Source organism: Oncorhynchus kisutch, linkage group LG2, assembly GCF_002021735.2.
Source record: "Oncorhynchus kisutch isolate 150728-3 linkage group LG2, Okis_V2, whole genome shotgun sequence".
Classification (NCBI taxonomy): Eukaryota; Metazoa; Chordata; class Actinopteri; order Salmoniformes; family Salmonidae; genus Oncorhynchus; species Oncorhynchus kisutch.
Genome location: NC_034175.2, coordinates 28,786,054 through 28,803,942, shown reverse-complemented (window position 1 = coordinate 28,803,942; position 17,889 = coordinate 28,786,054). Strand labels below are relative to the sequence as shown.

The following is a 17,889-nucleotide window of genomic DNA, read 5'->3' as shown; positions in this document are numbered from 1 at the left end:
CAATACGGGTTGATACAATCTCACCAGAAAAAGACACCCAAGTGTTCTCTTTCAAGTTTATTTATTTAAGAAACCCCACAAATTATTTTCAAAAGCAAAAATGAAACTTGACAGTCATTTTAGTCTGAGTTAAACAATCGGAAACACGCACCCTTCCCCATGGAGTACATTTGGCTGGAACATGGTCATTCTCAAACTGTACAAATAAAGTGTTCACATTGACATACATAGTGATGTGTAATAAATGTGCTTCTGTCATACATGTAATACAACTATCATACAGACGAGGGCTTTGATTCAATCTGAAGCGCGATACAAATTTAAAAGACAATGTTCCATGTCAGCTCAATTGGAAATGGCCTTAAATTAAATTGCGCTTCAGCGCTATGGATTGAATCGAGCCCAAGGTTATATTGCCCATTGATACACAGTCAGAGTGATAAAACCATTTTCCAATTCAGCTGCATGTATTCCCCTGAGAACACTTTTTGTTTTATAATACCAATCAAATGTGCACCTTTCAGCAGTCAGGGGATGTCAGATCTATAACTTATTGATGTTAAGAGAGACTGCAAGAAAATATAATAGAACTAGATCGCCAAAACGCAGGTTAGTATTCTGCAAAGGATATTCAATTCAAGGATTTTCCAGCATGTTGACAAGATAAAAAAATAAAAAAATGGACAATCAAATATGGCATTCGCCATGCTGCAAGAGGATGTTCTAGCTGTTGTGATTGGCTCTTGGCTGTAAATGCTAAATCGTATGCACCTGTACGATTGTCATGTTTTCCATCTGCCCAGAGAAGCAGTGCATGGACAGCATTGTTGGACACAGGCTGAACGAAAGAACACACACATACCCACGTGCACAAGCGAGCGCGCACACAATTCCAGGGCAGTTATGAGAACACAGAAGGAGGGGGGGGGGGGTGTAAGGTCATGTGACTCCAGCTGAGCAGAGGACTGAGGACCAGGACATATTGAACACCACATACTGATTAGTTTGTGATTTGGCCAATTGGATTAAAACAGCCATGGGGATCTCAATCGTTGATCAGTGCCAGGATCATGCTGTGGAGGAGAAAGGAAGTGTGTGACAAGTGATGAAGTGACTATAAAACTAAACTTAATCTCAGGCTAAACATCAAAGTTATCCTGTACTAAGCAATAAATGAAGAAGCAGTAAGATTAGCTACGTTAGTACTGTAACATATGACAGCGGCTGACATATAGAATACCAGACAGGAAGGGCCAGTCTCTTACCTGTACAGGTAGATGAAGAAGCAGAGCAGGTGGAAGCCGAGTTTGATCATGGACTCTTTCATGTGAGACTTTAGTTGTCCCCGGTTGTGGATCTCAGTGGGGTCAAACACCCCCATGTTTCCCATGGGCACCTTCCAAACCCTGTCAGATAAACAATAGGTAGAGGAAAACTAACAACACTTGAGACAAAAGAACAACTGCTTGGGGTTGGGATATATCTCTAAGAGTTGGGGAGTTTGAAAAGGGCTTACATGGGCTAGGGTAGTTATAGTATTATTGTGGGTGCTGGACTTCCTGCTGAGCAGGATGTCAAGTTCAATCACTTCCTCCTGGGGGAAGTTCAATAACATCAGTGATTTCTGGGGGAAGGCAGACACAGTGAGCCACCTAGTCTGGATTGGTGAAGAGATAGAGAATGTGGAGTTGTAGGTACCTGGGAACCATCATGGACAGCACACCCTCTGTTAATGCCAACACTCATACACCTCATACACACATCATACACCTGCCATATAGAGAGTGTGCTGGCTTTCTGTTTCCTGGCCTGGTACGGTGGGCAGTCAGTGGCTAATAAGGGTGTCCTCAGGCAGACTGTGAACCTGGGGTTCAAGCTCTGCGGGCTGCAATGCAGGGGGCTTCAGAGCCACTATGATAAACAGGCAAGGGACAAGGCCAAGAGCATCATAGAGGAACCCACACACAATCTTGCCCAATGATTTGAGCTGCTGCCCTCCAGAAGGCGATTAAGGGTCTCACTGTTCAGTAAGAATAGGAGGAAGGCAAGTTTCATTCCAGTAGCCTGGTAAACAGTGGGACCTAGGACAGACGCAGGCCCAATACACGGTCAGACACTAGAATATGTGAAAATGGAAATGTGTGATTTGTATACTAACTTTCCAGTTTTCAGTACTGCATGTAATTTATTGTGTTGTGTTTGTATGCTGACGTCACAAAATTAATTTCAATGTAAATTAAAAAATAAAGTGTATCGTAAGGTTTACACACAGCCACTGATGACATCTCTGCGTGGACCCCCTCACTCCTCATACACAAAAGTGGCTTTACTGTTCACATAAGAAAAGAAGTTGCCGTTGATCATTAACATTCAGTTGTCATCTCAAACAGCAGGTACGGCGTATTTACCTGTACATGTTCCAGGTGGCCACAGGCAGGTTGAGTAGGAAGACAAACCAGTGCAGCGAGACGAGCATCAGCACTGTTGCCAGGGCCTGGCCTACCAGCTCTGGTACAACCCACTGCAGATACACATTATGAAAAGTATAAGCATACAGGACACAATAGATAAAAAGACAACGGGCCACAGAAGTATAAGTCAGGAAGTTGAAAGTTACTAACTACATGTAGGGTAAATCCATTTGAATTCAGTAACTTTTTGACTGCACCTCTTTTGATTTGAATGAAACCTTCCATCCTATTTAACCGTTGTAGAAATGCTCATAAAGTGACTTTTTGGACCTGAATTCCAAAACATTCACGAAATAAAGGTGCTCAAAGTTAACCCATTTTGCATACCCCCCCCCCCCATACCACGTCGTCATCACTGGAAAAGATAAACGGATTAGATTTATATCATTTAAAAGCTTACAAACAGGGTTGTCAAATTGTTTGATAATTTGTAGATTTTTTTTTGTAATATATATATATATATATTTTTTACCTTTGTCGATTATCTAAAAACGCTATTCGCATATGCTGTAGCTTAGACCCTATTTGACAAGATTTTTGTGTTGTGTCATCGGTTAAGACACAACATGCTCCTGAATAAAGGGCGGGTGTCATGTTTTGGCTGATAAATGTACAAATATGGGAATACAATTTAAACGTCAAATTTCAAATGGTACCACAAAGATGGTTGGAGGGCCACACATCAGCGAATGTTGAATGGAAAGGGTATACCTGTTGTTTCAAATTATACTGTCAATCGTCCATAGGATACCTATTGAAACCATAGAAATATAGATAATAGAATTGGCATAACTATTTACGTTGACAGTCGATGATGGGCGGTCATCTTGGTGGTAGTAATTAGAGGTTAAAATGTCAATTCAATTTAAATGTTAATAGTATACCAGCGAAATTGCAGTGGTCTGAAGGGATAGTTCCATTCTATGAATTATATTTCTATGATTGAAATGACACCCAACCTGTATTCAAGAGCATGTTGTGTCTCAACCGATGGCGGGCACAAGACAGAAACCTTAGATGATGTGAAATAGGATATATGAGAATATGAAAATATTTGCAGTATATTCCGTTTTTTTATCCTTTACATTAAAAGCTTTTTTTTTAATGACAATTTATATTCAATTTTTTTTCTCTCCAAGAAATAAAATAGTTTGACAAAACTGTTTGTAAGCTTTTAAATTATATTAAATTATATTATTTCCAGTGAAGAAGACATTGATGTCTCATGGTATGGTGGGGTACGCAAAATTGGTAAACTGTTAGCATCTTTACAGTGCCTTGCGAAAGTATTCGGCCCCCTTGAACTTTGCGACCTTTTGCCACATTTCAGGCTTCAAACATAAAGATATAAAACTGTATTTTTTTGTGAAGAATCAACAACAAGTGGGACACAATCATGAAGTGGAACGACATTTATTGGATATTTCAAACTTTTTCAACAAATCAAAAACTGAAAAATTGGGCGTGCAAAATTATTCAGCCCCTTTACTTTCAGTGCAGCAAACTCTCTCCAGAAGTTCAGTGAGGATCTCTGAATGAGCCAATGTTGACCTAAATGACTAATGATGATAAATACAATCCACCTGTGTGTAATCAAGTCTCCGTATAAATGCACCTGCACTGTGATAGTCTCAGAGGTCCGTTAAAAGCGCAGAGAGCATCATGAAGAACAAGGAACACACCAGGCAGGTCCGAGATACTGTTGTGAAGAAGTTTAAAGCCGGATTTGGATACAAAAAGATTTCCCAAGCTTTAAACATCCCAAGGAGCACTGTGCAAGCGATAATATTGAAATGGAAGGAGTATCAGACCACTGCAAATCTACCAAGACCTGGCCGTCCCTCTAAACTTTCAGCTCATACAAGGAGAAGACTGATCAGAGATGCAGCCAAGAGGCCCATGATCACTCTGGATGAACTGCAGAGATCTACAGCTGAGGTGGGAGACTCTGTCCATAGGACAACAATCAGTCGTATATTGCACAAATCTGGCCTTTATGGAAGAGTGGCAAGAAGAAAGCCATTTCTTAAAGATATCCATAAAAAGTGTTGTTTAAAGTTTGCCACAAGCCACCTGGGAGACACACCAAACATGTGGAAGAAGGTGCTCTGGTCAGATGAAACCAAAATTGAACTTTTTGGCAACAATGCAAAACGTTATGTTTGGCGTAAAAGCAACACAGCTCATCACCCTGAACACACCATCCCCACTGTCAAACATGGTGGTGGCAGCATCATGGTTTGGGCCTGCTTTTCTTCAGCAGGGACAGGGAAGATGGTTAAAATTGATGGGAAGATGGATGGAGCCAAATACAGGACCATTCTGGAAGAAAACCTGATGGAGTCTGCAAAAGACCTGAGACTGGGACGGAGATTTGTCTTCCAACAAGACAATGATCCAAAACATAAAGCAAAATCTACAATGGAATGGTTCAAAAATAAACATATCCAGGTGTTAGAATGGCCAAGTCAAAGTCCAGACCTGAATCCAATCGAGAATCTGTGGAAAGAACTGAAAACTGCTGTTCACAAATGCTCTCCATCCAACCTCACTGAGCTCGAGCTGTTTTGCAAGGAGGAATGGGAAAACATTTCAGTCTCTTGATGTGCAAAACTGATAGAGACATACCCCAAGCGACTTACAGCTGTAATCGCAGCAAAACGTGGCGCTACAAAGTATTAACTTAAGGGGGCTGAATAATTTTGCACGCCCAATTTTTCTGTTTTTGATTTGTTAAAAAAGTTTGAAATATCCAATAAATGTCGTTCCACTTCATGATTGTGTCCCACTTGTTGTTGATTCTTCACAAAAAAATACAGTTTTATATCTTTATGTTTGAAGCCTGAAATGTGGCAAAACGTCGCAAAGTTCAAGGGGGCCGAATACTTTCGCAAGGCACTGTATCTCCTGAACCTTTTGGCAATCAGGTCCAAAAAGTCACTTTCTGACCACTTTTCCCATGGGCAAACATGTCTGGAAAGTTTAGTTTAAATCAAAAAGGGATCCTGACAAAAAAGTGATTTCATTCAAATGGATTTAGGGATGGATCAACATTTAGAGAATGGTAACCTGAAGGAAAATGGGGGAGGGTCATGCTTTATCAATTTTAGTCAAGGGGAGGGGTTAGTATTTTCTTAATCTAGTTCAGGGGACGGTTATGTAATTTGTAATACACTGCTCAAAAAAATAAAGGGAACACTTAAACAGCACAATGTAACTCCAAGTCAATCACACTTCTGTGAAATCAAACTGTCCACCTAGGAAGCAATACTGATTGACAATAAATTTCACATGCTTTTGTGCAAATGGAATAGACAACAGGTGGAAATTATAGGCAATTAGCAAGACACCCCCAATAAAGGAGTGGTTCTGCAGGTGGGGACCACAGACCACTTCTCAGTTCCTATGCTTCCTGGCTGATGTTTTGGTCACTTTTGAATGCTGGCGGTGCTTTCACTCTAGTGGTAGCATGAGACGGAGTCTACAACCCACACAAGTGGCTCAGGTAGTGCAGCTCATCCAGGATGGTACATCAATGCGAGCTGTGGCAAGAAGGTTTGCTGTGTCTGTCAGTGTAGTGTCCAGAGCATGGAGGCGCTACCAGGAGACAGGCCAGTACATCAGGAGACGTGGAGGAGGCCGTCGGAGGGCAACAACCCAGCAGCAGGACCGCTAACTCCGCATTTGTGCAAGGAGGAGCAGGAGGAGCACTGCCAGAGCCCTGCAAAATGACTTCCAGCAGGCCACAAATGTGCATGTGTCTGCTCAAACAGTCAGAAACAGACTCCATGAGGGTGGAGGCCTGGCGTCCACAGGTGGGGGTTGAGCTTACAGCCCAACACCGTGCAGGATGTTTGGCATTTGCCAGAGAACACCAAGATTTGCAAATTCGCCACTGGCACCCTGTGCTCTTCACAGATGAAAGCAGGTTCACACTGAGCACATGTGACAGACGTGACAGAGTGTGGAGACGCCGTGGAGAACGTTCTGCTGCCTGCAACATCCTCCAGCATGACCAGTTTGGCGGTGGGTCAGTCATGGTGTGGGGTGGCATTTCTTTGGGGGGCCGCACAGCCCTCCATGTGCTCGCCAGAGGTAGCCTGACTGCCATTAGGTACCGAGATGAGATCCTCAGACCCCTTGTGAGACCATATGCTGGTGCGGTTGGCCCTGGGTTCCTTCTAATGCAAGACAATGCTAGACCTCATGTGGCTGGAGTGTGCCATCAGTTCCTGCAAGAGGAAGGCATTGATGCTATGGACTGGCCCGCCCGTTCCCCAGACCTGAATCCAATTGAGCACATCTGGGACATCATGTCTCGCTCCATCCACAGACTGTCCAGGAGTTGGTGGATGCTTTAGTCCAGGTCTGGGAGGAGATCCCTCAGGAGACCATCCGCCACCTCATCAGGAGCATGCCCAGGCGTTGTAGGGAGGTCATACAGGCACGTGGAGGCCACAAACACTACTGAGCCTCATTTTGACTTGTTTTAAAGGCCATTATTACATCAATGTTGGATCAACCTGTAGTGTGGTTTTCTACTTTAATGTTGAGTGTGACTCCAAATCCAGACCTCCATGAGTTGATAAATTTGATTTCCATTGATAGTGTTAGTGTGATTTTGTTGTCAGCACATTCAACTATGTAAAGAAAAAAGTATTTAATAAGAATATTTCATTCATTCAGATCTAGGATGTGTTATTTTAGTGTTCCCTTTATTTTTTTGAGCAGTGTAGATTGAAATGTCAATATGTCTCTGAGATTTAGAAGTAGTTGCTTATTAGGCTATATATCGATGTGTGTCCGATACCGCCCCTCATCTCTGATTCTCCGCTGGGCACTCAATATCAAGTGTGCCTATATGCTATTTAGTGTGGTCTCAAATCAAATGAGCCATAGCATATAGGCTATTTAGCGTGGTCTCAATCAAATGATCCATAGCCTATCGGCTATGAAGTGCATGCTTGAGAAGCACAGAGCAAAGTTATATTTCTAAGATAGCTGCTGGGATGGTGTAAATGAAACTAGGCTGCATTACACACTGCAATGGATAATCCAACCCTGAGCCCCGGCCTGCTCTGCTTTTCCTAATCAAAAATGTTTTTGTTTGCTGTCTAACCAATGGCTGTGCTGTGTAGGACTACAGTGGCAGTTCAGGAGAGTCAAAGTTGCTATCCACTTTGTGTGTTAATTAGTATTTTGGGTATAGGGGAGGGCTGATTTTTTTAAGCGTTCAGGGAGGGTTTAGGTCAAATCTATTTTACTGTAGGGAGGGCCAGCCATTTTCATTTCAGAGAGGTCCGATTTTCTATTTTTAATATTTCACTCCCTTAAACCTATACCAACATTAACAAAATATGAGGTTCTGTCTCATGTCAGCTCTGCACTCAGGTGCACAGCTTGTACTTATCATGAGTCCTATAGAGTACCACAGTATGATTCATAATACCCATGGAATCAAGCGGTCGAACAGGGAAATGGTTCCAATACATTTTCCACCATTGCTTTTTCCCCATAGGGGATTTCAGAAACACTTAAAATAGTCAAAGCAATGTTTTTTTGTCACTTGCGCCAAATACAACAAGTGTAGTAGACCTTACAGTGAAATGCTTACTAGCCAACAGGGCAAATTTTAAGTAAAAAATAGTTATTAGGTGAACAATAGATAAGTAAATCTTTTTTTTTTAAACAACAGTAAAAAGACATTGAAAAATAACAGTGGTGAGGCTATATACAGGCACTGGTTAGTCAGGCTAATTGAGCTAGTATGCACATGTAGGTATGGTTAAAGTGACTATGCATATATGATAAACAGAGTAGCAGTAGCGTAAAAGAGAGGTTGGCGGGTGGTGGGACACAATGCAGATAGTTTGGGTAGCCAATGTGCGGCCGCACCGGTTAGTCGGGCTAATTGAGGTAGTATGTACACGAATGTAAAGTTAAAGTGACTATCCATATATGATAAATAGAGAGTAGCAACGTAAAAGAGGGGTTGGGGGGGGGGGGGGGGTCCCGGTAGCCATTTGATTACCTGTTCAGGAGTCTTACGGCTTGGGGGTAAAAGCTGTTGAGAAGCCTTTGGGTCCTAGACTTGGCGCTCCGGTACCGCTTGCCATGCGGTAGTAGAGAGAACAGTCTATGACTGGGGTGGCTGGGGTCTTTGACAATTTTTAGGGCCTTCCTCTGACACTGCCTGGTGTAGAGGTCCTGGATGGCAGGCAGCTTAGCCCCAGTGATGTACTGGGCCGTACGCACTACCCTCTGTAGTGCCTTGCGGTCGGAGGTCGAGCAGTTGCCGTACAAGGCAGTGATGCAAACAGTCAGGATGCTCTCGATGTTGCAGCTGTAGAACCTTTTGAGGATCTGAGGACCCGATGCAAAATCTTTTTAGTTTCCTGAGGGGAATAGGCTTTGTCGTTCTCTTCACAACTGTCTTGGTGTGTTTGAACCATTCTAGTTTGTTGGTGATGTGGACACCAAGGAACTTGAAGCTCTCAACCTGCTCCACTACAGCCCTGTCGATGAGAATGGTGGCGTGAACGGTCCTCCTTTTCCTGTAGTCCACAATCATCTCCTTAGTCTTGGTTACGTTGAGGGATAGGTTGTTATTCTTGCACCACCCGGCCAGGTCTCTGACCTCCACCCTATAGGCTGTCTTGTTGTTGTCGGTGATCAGGCCTACCACTGTTGTGTTGTCTGCAAACTTAATGACGGGTTCTTTGACAATTAATGATGGTGTTGGAGTCATGCCTGGCCACGCAGTCGTGGGTGAACAGGGAGTACAGGAGGGGACTGAGCAAGCACCCCTGAGGGGCTCCAGTGTTGAGGATCAGCGTGGCAGATGTGTTGCTACCTACCCTCACCACCTGGGGGCGGCCCGTCAGGGAGCCCAGGATCCAGTTGCAGAGGGAGGTGTTTAGTCCCAGGGTCCTTAGCTTAGTGATGAGCTTTGAGGGTACTATGCTGTTGAATGCTGAGCTGTAGTCAATGAATAGCGCTCTCAGGTAGGTGTTCCTTTTGTCTAGGTGGGAAAGGTCAGTGTGGAGTGCAATAGAGTTTGCATCATCTGTGGATCTGTTTGGGTGGTATGCAAATTGAGTGGGTCTAGGGTTTCTGGGATAGTGGTGTTGATGTGAGCCATTACCAGCCTTTCGAAGCACTTCATGGCTACGGACGTGAGTGCTACGGGTGGGTTTCCTTAAGTGTTCTTGGGCACAGGAACTATGGTGGTCTGCTTGAAACATGTTGGTATTACAGACTCAATCAGGGACATGTTGAAAATGTCAGTGAAGACACCTGCCAGTTGGTCAGCCCGGAGCACACGTCCTGGTAATCCGTCTGGCCCTGCGGCCTTGTGATTGTTAACCTGTTTAAAGATCTTACTCACAGCGGCTACAGAGAGCGTGATCACAGTCGTCCGGAACAGCTGATGCTCTCATGCATGCATAAGGGCTGTGTTTCATGTAGGCTTACCCTCACGTGACTTTTTGATAACTGTGTAAATCTCTCTAGGATAAAGTGACTTTTATCAATATATTTGCCTGTATTTACCCACCAAAAATGAAATGCTAATTAGCTGCTAATGTGGCTATCATAAAGAACTACAAATGCAATGATAATCTGGACGGGACTGCCGAATCAAGGCAAAGGTGGGAATCTCTGGAACTATCTAATGTTAGGTAAATGTAGTAATGAGTAAATTGGCTAAATGTATTTAAATGGACAATTATGTGAACTGCCTTATGCAAGTTTTAAATTGACACAATACCTGTTAGCAAAGGTGTCAGCTTGCGATGTTCTGCAGGAGCTTGCAGGGATTTGTCGTTTTGCATGTCTACTTTGATCTTAATTTTAATTTTCAAATCATAGTAAATAAAGCATAATATATTGATAAGTCACCTTGTCCGAGATAGATTTACATGGTTATCAAAGCATGGCGACAGGGTAAGCCTACACGAAACCCAGCCCTTATTTGAAGTGTTTCTAAAAAATCCCCTATGGGAAAAATTAATGGTTGAAAACGATTGAAACCACTTTCCTGTTATCCAGGTTTTATGGGTATTATGACACCTCCACTGTGGGGCTCTATGGCACCCCACATCCCTTTTTGCAGTTGGAAATGCCCTGACCCTACCCAAATGGTCTGTCTAAACTTAAATACACTTCGTTTGCAATTGGATTTTGGAACTTAATAAAAATGCTCCGCCATTTCCTGGTTGCTAAAATTCTACGTTAGCTAATTTCAGTTTCTCATAAAACAAGCCAGTATAGTGTAGAGAATCATTGTAGCGTCTAAACTGCTGTGAAATATATTTTCCATAACGAAAAATATTGTATTTTCAGCTGTTTGAATGAAGATGGTGTACAAAACCTAAAGTAAAGACGAGACAACTAAATGTAAAGGAAGCATAGGATGCGCATACACAACAGATCTACCCTTTCTTAGACTTGCTTTCAATGAGAATGACAGGTCTATAACCAGTGGCCAAAAAGTTACATATTGCAGCTTTAACTTTCATATCAGCGATGAAAAACCACAAAAGATACACTTACATACAGTACACAGTTTGGCAAAGTTACACCTTGCTGTGTAATTATTTTATTTTTTAAATACTCCAGACGGAATCTAATGTTCCAATGAAGGGAGTTCGATTTAGCTCGCCCGGTTAACCCGTTCTGTGGTCAAAAATAATGATTGCATTCGTTTTGACCACAGGCTGCCTCCCGGATTTGTGGAGTGGGTAACAAGGTGGGACATCTCTCTTTATTAGCTGGGTGCTCTGCCAGCAATTACCTAAAACGAAATCCCAAATTCAAGATCATTGGGAAACGCCGGCACACCAAAATGTGGCCCGGTGATGCTCGATTTACGATTCACAAGTGTATCTTTTGGTATTTGAAATATTATTTATCGCTAATGTGAAAGCTAAATCCCAGAGGTTTCCAAAGCCTTATCGCAAACGAGATTGAATGTTTCTAACCGTTAAAACAGTGTCGGGATTATATCATTTACAGTGAACCAGTGGTGGTCTACACCTTTAACCGTGAGCCCCAAAGGAAGGCTATGCCCCCTGGGTTCTCGAGAGCCAGCTAGCTGTGTGTGCATGCAAATATATATATATTTGAAAGATGCTTACTCTGTTTAACTTCGAACAGCAGGCTCGTGCATTGATGTAGTCACACTCTAGATCGGAGAGGGTAATTATCTATTCATGAAGTTAAGGTATGTAAACTGTCTGGGCAGAGATGCATCAGGCTAGCTATACAGTAACATTTTCTCTATATTCTGAATGTCAGCTAACTCAAGCGTGGAAGCCATTGAATGTGTGAGAAACAAGGGCTGACAGTCTAAGCGTACAGTAACCACTGAACTTTTGCTAGGGGAAAAAACAAGCTGCAGATACCGCATCTAAAATATGTCAACACTGCTGTTGACAGCCAGAAGAACGGCATTTTAAAGTGCAAAGGACGAACAGGACGTTGGCTCACTGGCCCTGGCTGGATAGTTCGCCAACGTCCGTTTATCAAGACAGAGCAGCACGGATTGGATTGATCCGGATTGATGCCAACGTTAACTAGCACCGTCTGCCACAGACAGGTGCCCACAAAGCACGAGCGCTAAAAACGTATTGATCATAACAAAGCATACCAATAGTGATCCAGTACACAACGTATTGTCTAACGTTCAAGCAAAGGATACGAAGTACACAGCCAGAAAAATCAAAGCACAGCAGTCGACCAGCGATAGAATGAACACAGCCGCCTCCATCTTTCGTCTTCCGCATTCACTGCTATTTCCTGTTATTTTGAAAATAGGTGCAAATTGTTAGTTAGCTTTTACCTATGCTGCCACCTCTCGTACTGTAGTAGATAGTACAAACTACCGCCCATGAGACAGACCTACAGTATAATACAAATCAAAATAGCCTACAATACAAAGCATAGCCTGCAGTGAACTACATGCAGTTCAACTAGCACCGCAAGTTTAAGACCATATGCTATTCTCCTTCTTTACGTCTGGTCTTAACAAGAGATGGGTCACCGTTGTTTGATACTGGTTTCCTTTATTTATTTGGCGTGGACTACGGCCAAATAGTAACCTGTGTTTAGTTTGGTTAATAAACTGGGAATTCGTAAACGCAATCCATTAGTTAATTTAGGATCTAGCCAGGTCATTACAATATTTTTACTGACCAGAATATGACGTATTTTTCTGACCACCATATGAGCAGTTGGTCATAATTGTGACCTCTATATTATGTCCTATGTTATGCAGCCAACTGGTCACAGTTAAGATCTCATCATAACCTGGTAACGAACACCTGACTACAGCTTGTTACCTACACTCTTAGAAAAAAAAAGGTTCCAAAAGGGTTCTTCAGCTGTCCACGTAGAACCCTCTGTGGAAAGGGTTCTACCTGGAACCAAAAAGGTTTTTTCAAAGGGTTATTTTATGGGGACAGCCGATGAACTCTTTTAGGATTGAGATACCACTTGATAGTTTTTTGAAAATCAACTCAGCCAAATCTCAGAGTTCTATTTAACCAGGTCAGTAACTCGGTTGCTCTGCAACAACACAGCTGATGTTCATATTTTTAGCTAGCTAGCTTGTCTGAAATCCAGCAGCTAACCTCTGTAGCTAGCTAGCTAGCTAGCTAACACCAGTCAGCTAACGAACAGGCAAAGAAAGGTAAGTAGCTATATTTGTTTATGGAAGGTTTATTACATACATTTTATTTTTATTTCACCTTTATTTAACCAGGTAGGCTAGTTGAGAACAAGTTCTCATTTACAACTGCGACCTGGCCAAGATAAAGCATAGCAGTGTGAACAGACAACACAGAGTTACACATGGAGTAAACAATTAACAAGTCAATAACCCAGTAGAAAAAAATGAAAAAAATAGTATATACATTGTGTGCAAAAGGCATGAGGAGGTAGGCGAATAATTACAATTTTGCAGATTAACACTGGAGTGATAAATTATCAGATGGTCATGTACAGGTAGAGATACTGGTGTGCAAAAGAGCAGAAAAGTAAATAAATATAAACAGTATGGGGATGAGGTAGGTAAATTGGGTGGGCTATTTACCGATAGACTATGTACAGCTGCAGCGATCGGTTAGCTGCTCAGATAGCATATGTTTGAAGTTGGTGAGGGAGATAAAAGTCTCCAACTTCAGCGATTTTTGCAATTCGTTCCAGTCACAGGCAGCAGAGAACTGTAATGAAAGGCGGCCAAATGAGGTGTTGGCTTTAGGGATGATCAGTGAGATACACCTGCTGGAGCGCGTGCTACGGGTGGGTGTTGCCATCGTGACCAGTGAACTGAGATAAGGCGGAGCTTTACCTAGCATGGACTTGTAGATGACCTGGAGCCAGTGGGTCTGGCGACGAATATGTAGCGAGGGCCAGCCGACTAGAACATACAGGTCGCAGTGGTGGGTGGTATAAGGTGCTTTAGTAACAAAACGGAAAGCACTGTGATAAACTGCATCCAGTTTGCTGAGTTGAGTATTGGAAGCTATTTTGTAGATGACATCGCCGAAGTCGAGGATCGGTAGGATAGTCCGTTTTACTAGGGTATGTTTGGCGGCGTGAGTGAAGGAGGCTTTGTTGCGGAATAGAAAGCCGACTCTAGATTTGATTTTAGATTGGAGATGTTTGATATGAGTCTGGAAGGAGAGTTTACAGTCTAGTCAGACACCTACAGTGCCTTGCGAAAGTATTCGGCCCCCTTGAACTTTGCGACATTTCAGGCTTCAAACATAAAGATATAAAACTGTATTTTTTTGTGAAGAATCAACAACAAGTGGGATACAATCATGAAGTGGAACGACATTTATTGGATATTTCAAACTTTTTTAACAAATCAAAAACTGAAAAATTGGGCGTGCAAAATTATTCAGCCCCTTTACTTTCAGTGCAGCAAACTCTCTCCAGAAGTTCAGTGAGGATCTCTGAATGATCCAATGTTGACCTAAATGACTAATGATGATAAATACAATCCACCTGTGTGTAATCAAGTCTCCGTATAAATGCACCTGCACTGTGATAGTCTCAGAGGTCCGTTAAAAGCGCAGAGAGCATCATGAAGAACAAGGAACACACCAGGCAAGTCCGAGATACTGTTGTGAAGAAGTTTAAAGCCGGATTTGGATACAAAAAGATTTCCCAAGCTTTAAACATCCCAAGGGGCACTGTGCAAGCGATAATATTGAAATGGAAGGAGTATCAGACCACTGCAAATCTACCAAGACCTGGCCGTCCCTCTAAACTTTCAGCTCATACAAGGAGAAGACTGATCAGAGATGCAGCCAAGAGGCCCATGATCACTCTGGATGAACTCCAGAGATCTACAGCTGAGGTGGGAGACTCTGTCCATAGGACAACAATCAGTTGTATATTGCACAAATCTGGCCTTTATGGAAGAGTGACAAGAAGAAAGCCATTTCTTAAAGATATCCATAAAAAGTGTTGTTTAAAGTTTGCCACAAGCCACCTGGGAGACACACCAAACATGTGGAAGAAGGTGCTCTGGTCAGATGAAACCAAAATTGAACTTTTTGGCAACAATGCAAAACGTTATGTTTGGCGTAAAAGCAACACAGCTCATCACCCTGAACACACATCCCCACTGTCAAACATGGTGGTGGCAGCATCATGGTTTGGGCCTGCTTTTCTTCAGCAGGGACAGGGAAGATGGTTAAAATTGATGGGAAGATGGATGGAGCCAAATACAGGACCATTCTGGAAGAAAACCTGATGGAGTCTGCAAAAGACCTGAGACTGGGACGGAGATTTGTCTTCCAACAAGACAATGATCCAAAACATAAAGCAAAATCTACAATGGAATGGTTCAAAAATAAACATATCCAGGTGTTAGAATGGCCAAGTAAAAGTCCAGACCTGAATCCAATCGAGAATCTGTGGAAAGAACTGAAAACTGCTGTTCACAAATGCTCTCCATCCAACCTCACTGAGCTCGAGCTGTTTTGCAAGGAGGAATGGGAAAAAATTTCGGTCTCTCGATGTGCAAAACTGATAGAGACATACCCCAAGCGACTTACAGCTGTAATCGCAGCAAAAGGTGGCGCTACAAAGTATTAACTTAAGGGGGCTGAATAATTTTGCACGCCCAATTTTTCAGTTTTTGATTTGTTAAAAAAGTTTGAAATATCCAATAAATGTCGTTCCACTTCATGATTGTGTCCCACTTGTTGTTGATTCTTCACAAAAAAATACAGTTTTATATCTTTATGTTTGAAGCCTGAAATGTGGCAAAAGGTCGCAAAGTTCAAGGGGGCCAAATACTTTCGCAAGGCACTGTAGGTACTTATAGATGTCCACATATTCTAGGTCGGAACCATCCAGGGTGGTGATGTTAGTCAGGCGTGCAGGTGCAGGCAGCGAATGGTTGAAAAGCATGCATTTGGTTTTACTAGCGTTTAAGAGCAGTTGGAGGCCACGGAAGGAGTGTTGTATGTTGTTGAAGCTCGTTTGGAGGATAGATAGCACAGTGTCCAAGGAAGGGCCGGAAGTATACAGAATGGTGTCGTCTGCGTAGAGGTGGATCAGGGAATCGCCCGCAGCAAGAGCAACATCATTGATATATACAGAGAAAAGATTCAGCCCGAGAATTGAACCCTGTGGCACCCCCATAGAGACTGCCAGAGGACCGGACAACATGCCCTCCGATTTGACACACTGAACTCTGTCTGCAAAGTAGTTGGTGAATCAGGCAAGGCAGTCATTAGAAAAACCGAGGCTACTGAGTCTGCCGATAAGAATATGGTGATTGACAGAGTCGAAAGCCTTGGCCAGGTCGATGAAGACGGCTGCACAGTACTGTCTTTTATCGATGGCGGTTATGATATCGTTTAGTACCTTGAGCGTGGCTGAAGTGCACCCGTGACCGGCTCGGAAACCAGATTGCACAGCGGAGAAGGTACGGTGGGATTCGAGATGGTCAGTGACCTGTTTGTTGACTTGGCTTTCGAAGACCTTAGATAGGCAGGGCAGGATGGATATAGGTCTGTAACAGTTTGGGTCCAGGGTGTCTCCCCCTTTGAAGAGGGGGATGATTGCGGCAGCTTTCCAATCCTTGGGGATCCCAGACGATATGAAAGAGAGGTTGAACAGGCTGGTAATAGGGATTGCGACAATGGCGGCGGATAGTTTCAGAAATAGAGAGTCCAGATTGTCAAGCCCAGCTGATTTGTACGGGTCCAGGTTTTGCAGCTCTTTCAGAAAATCTGCCATCTGGATTTGGGTAAAGGAGAGGCTTAGGCGAGTAGCTGCGGGGGGGCGGAGCTGTTGGCCGAGGTTGGAGTAGCCAGGAGGAAGGCATGGCCAGCCATTGAGAAATGCTTGTTGAAGTTTTTGATAATCATGGATTTATTGGTGGTGACCGTGTTACCTAGCCTCAGTGCAGTGGGCAGCTGGGAGGAGGTGCTCTTGTTCTCCATGGACTTTACAGTGTCCCAGAACTTTTTGGAGTTAGAGCTACAGGATACAAATTTCTGCCTGAAGAAGCTGGCTTTGGCTTTCCTGGCTGACTGCGTGTATTGGTTCCTGACTTCCCTGAACAGTTGCATATTGCGGGGACTATTCGATGCTATTGCAGTCCGCCATTAGCTAGCTAGCTAGAGTCAGACATCAACAGCGTTAGTTTACATCCAAATGCCAGTCCTACATTTTTGCAACACTACTAGTAGCTAGCTACTCCATAGTCCAAGTTACAGTAAGAGCTAGCTACCTTCAGCCACATTTCTCTGTCAGACAGGACACTACTCAAACTGCTGTGAAAACAAATGGCTTGCTAATGATATTAACAGCGCCTCTGGCTCTGTTGTGTAGTGACTGCAGTCTGCAAATTCATGTTTGGTAGCATCAGAAAAACTCACCAGTTTAACATCCATAATGTCCATCTTAGTTCTTATTGCAGGACTTTGACTGTGGGAAATCACCTTTCCAACCAGTCTATTGTGTGTATTGACCATTCATACTGCTCTCTACAGCCTAACCTATGAATTGTGCACCCATGAAATGGGGTATCTGCATTCATAGTGGCACTCAGAACACAACTGTGTAGAGTTTACACAAATATTAACGTCTTAGCTCTTATTGTGCAGAAAAAACACTAATTAGTAAAACAAAGAGAAACTAAATAATTGTAGCTGAGTGTGTCCACAACATAAACACATGAAAAGTAAGAAATATGTAGTCACATTTCTGAAGGACGCACACTGGCCTTGGCTAAAACAAAGCATGCTAACTAAAGGAAATCACAGGAGATGACTGGAACTTGTAACTTTTCTCTCGTTACTTCCTTCTCCTCAGAGCTGGAGAACGCCCAGCATGCTCTGCTTCACATCACTGGTGGGCAGAGCTACAGCTCTACTACTTTGAGCTAATA

General features: G+C 43.0%; 1 protein-coding gene across 1 annotated transcript; it reads right to left on the bottom strand.

Moving 5' to 3' along the window:
• Nucleotides 1–42: 42 nt before the first annotated feature.
• On the bottom strand, nucleotides 43–12,289 carry cnih4 (cornichon family member 4). The gene is made up of 5 exons (XM_020452787.2): nucleotides 12,172–12,289; nucleotides 11,609–11,677; nucleotides 2,409–2,521; nucleotides 1,266–1,406; nucleotides 43–1,073 (listed from the first exon to the last, which is right to left on the bottom strand). The coding sequence occupies exons 1-5, from the start codon at nucleotides 12,238–12,240 to the stop codon at nucleotides 1,046–1,048; spliced, it is 420 nt and encodes a 139-aa protein (XP_020308376.1). The 5' UTR covers nucleotides 12,241–12,289; the 3' UTR covers nucleotides 43–1,045.
• Between the last annotated feature and the right edge of the window lie 5,600 nt (nucleotides 12,290–17,889).

What these genes read in the sequence shown, in the direction of transcription:
- cnih4 (XM_020452787.2), bottom strand. Translation starts at nt 12,240, where the DNA reads ATGGAGGCGGCTGTGTTCATTCTATCGCTGGTCGACTGCTGTGCTTTG. An exon ending in TTTTTCTGGCTGTGTACTTC is followed by an intron (nt 11,678 to 12,171) that starts GTATCCTTTGCT and finishes CTTCATGAATAG; the next exon opens with ATAATTACCCTCTCCGATCT. An exon ending in TTCTTCATCTACCTGTACAG is followed by an intron (nt 1,074 to 1,265) that starts GTAAGAGACTGG and finishes TCTCCTCCACAG; the next exon opens with CATGATCCTGGCACTGATCA.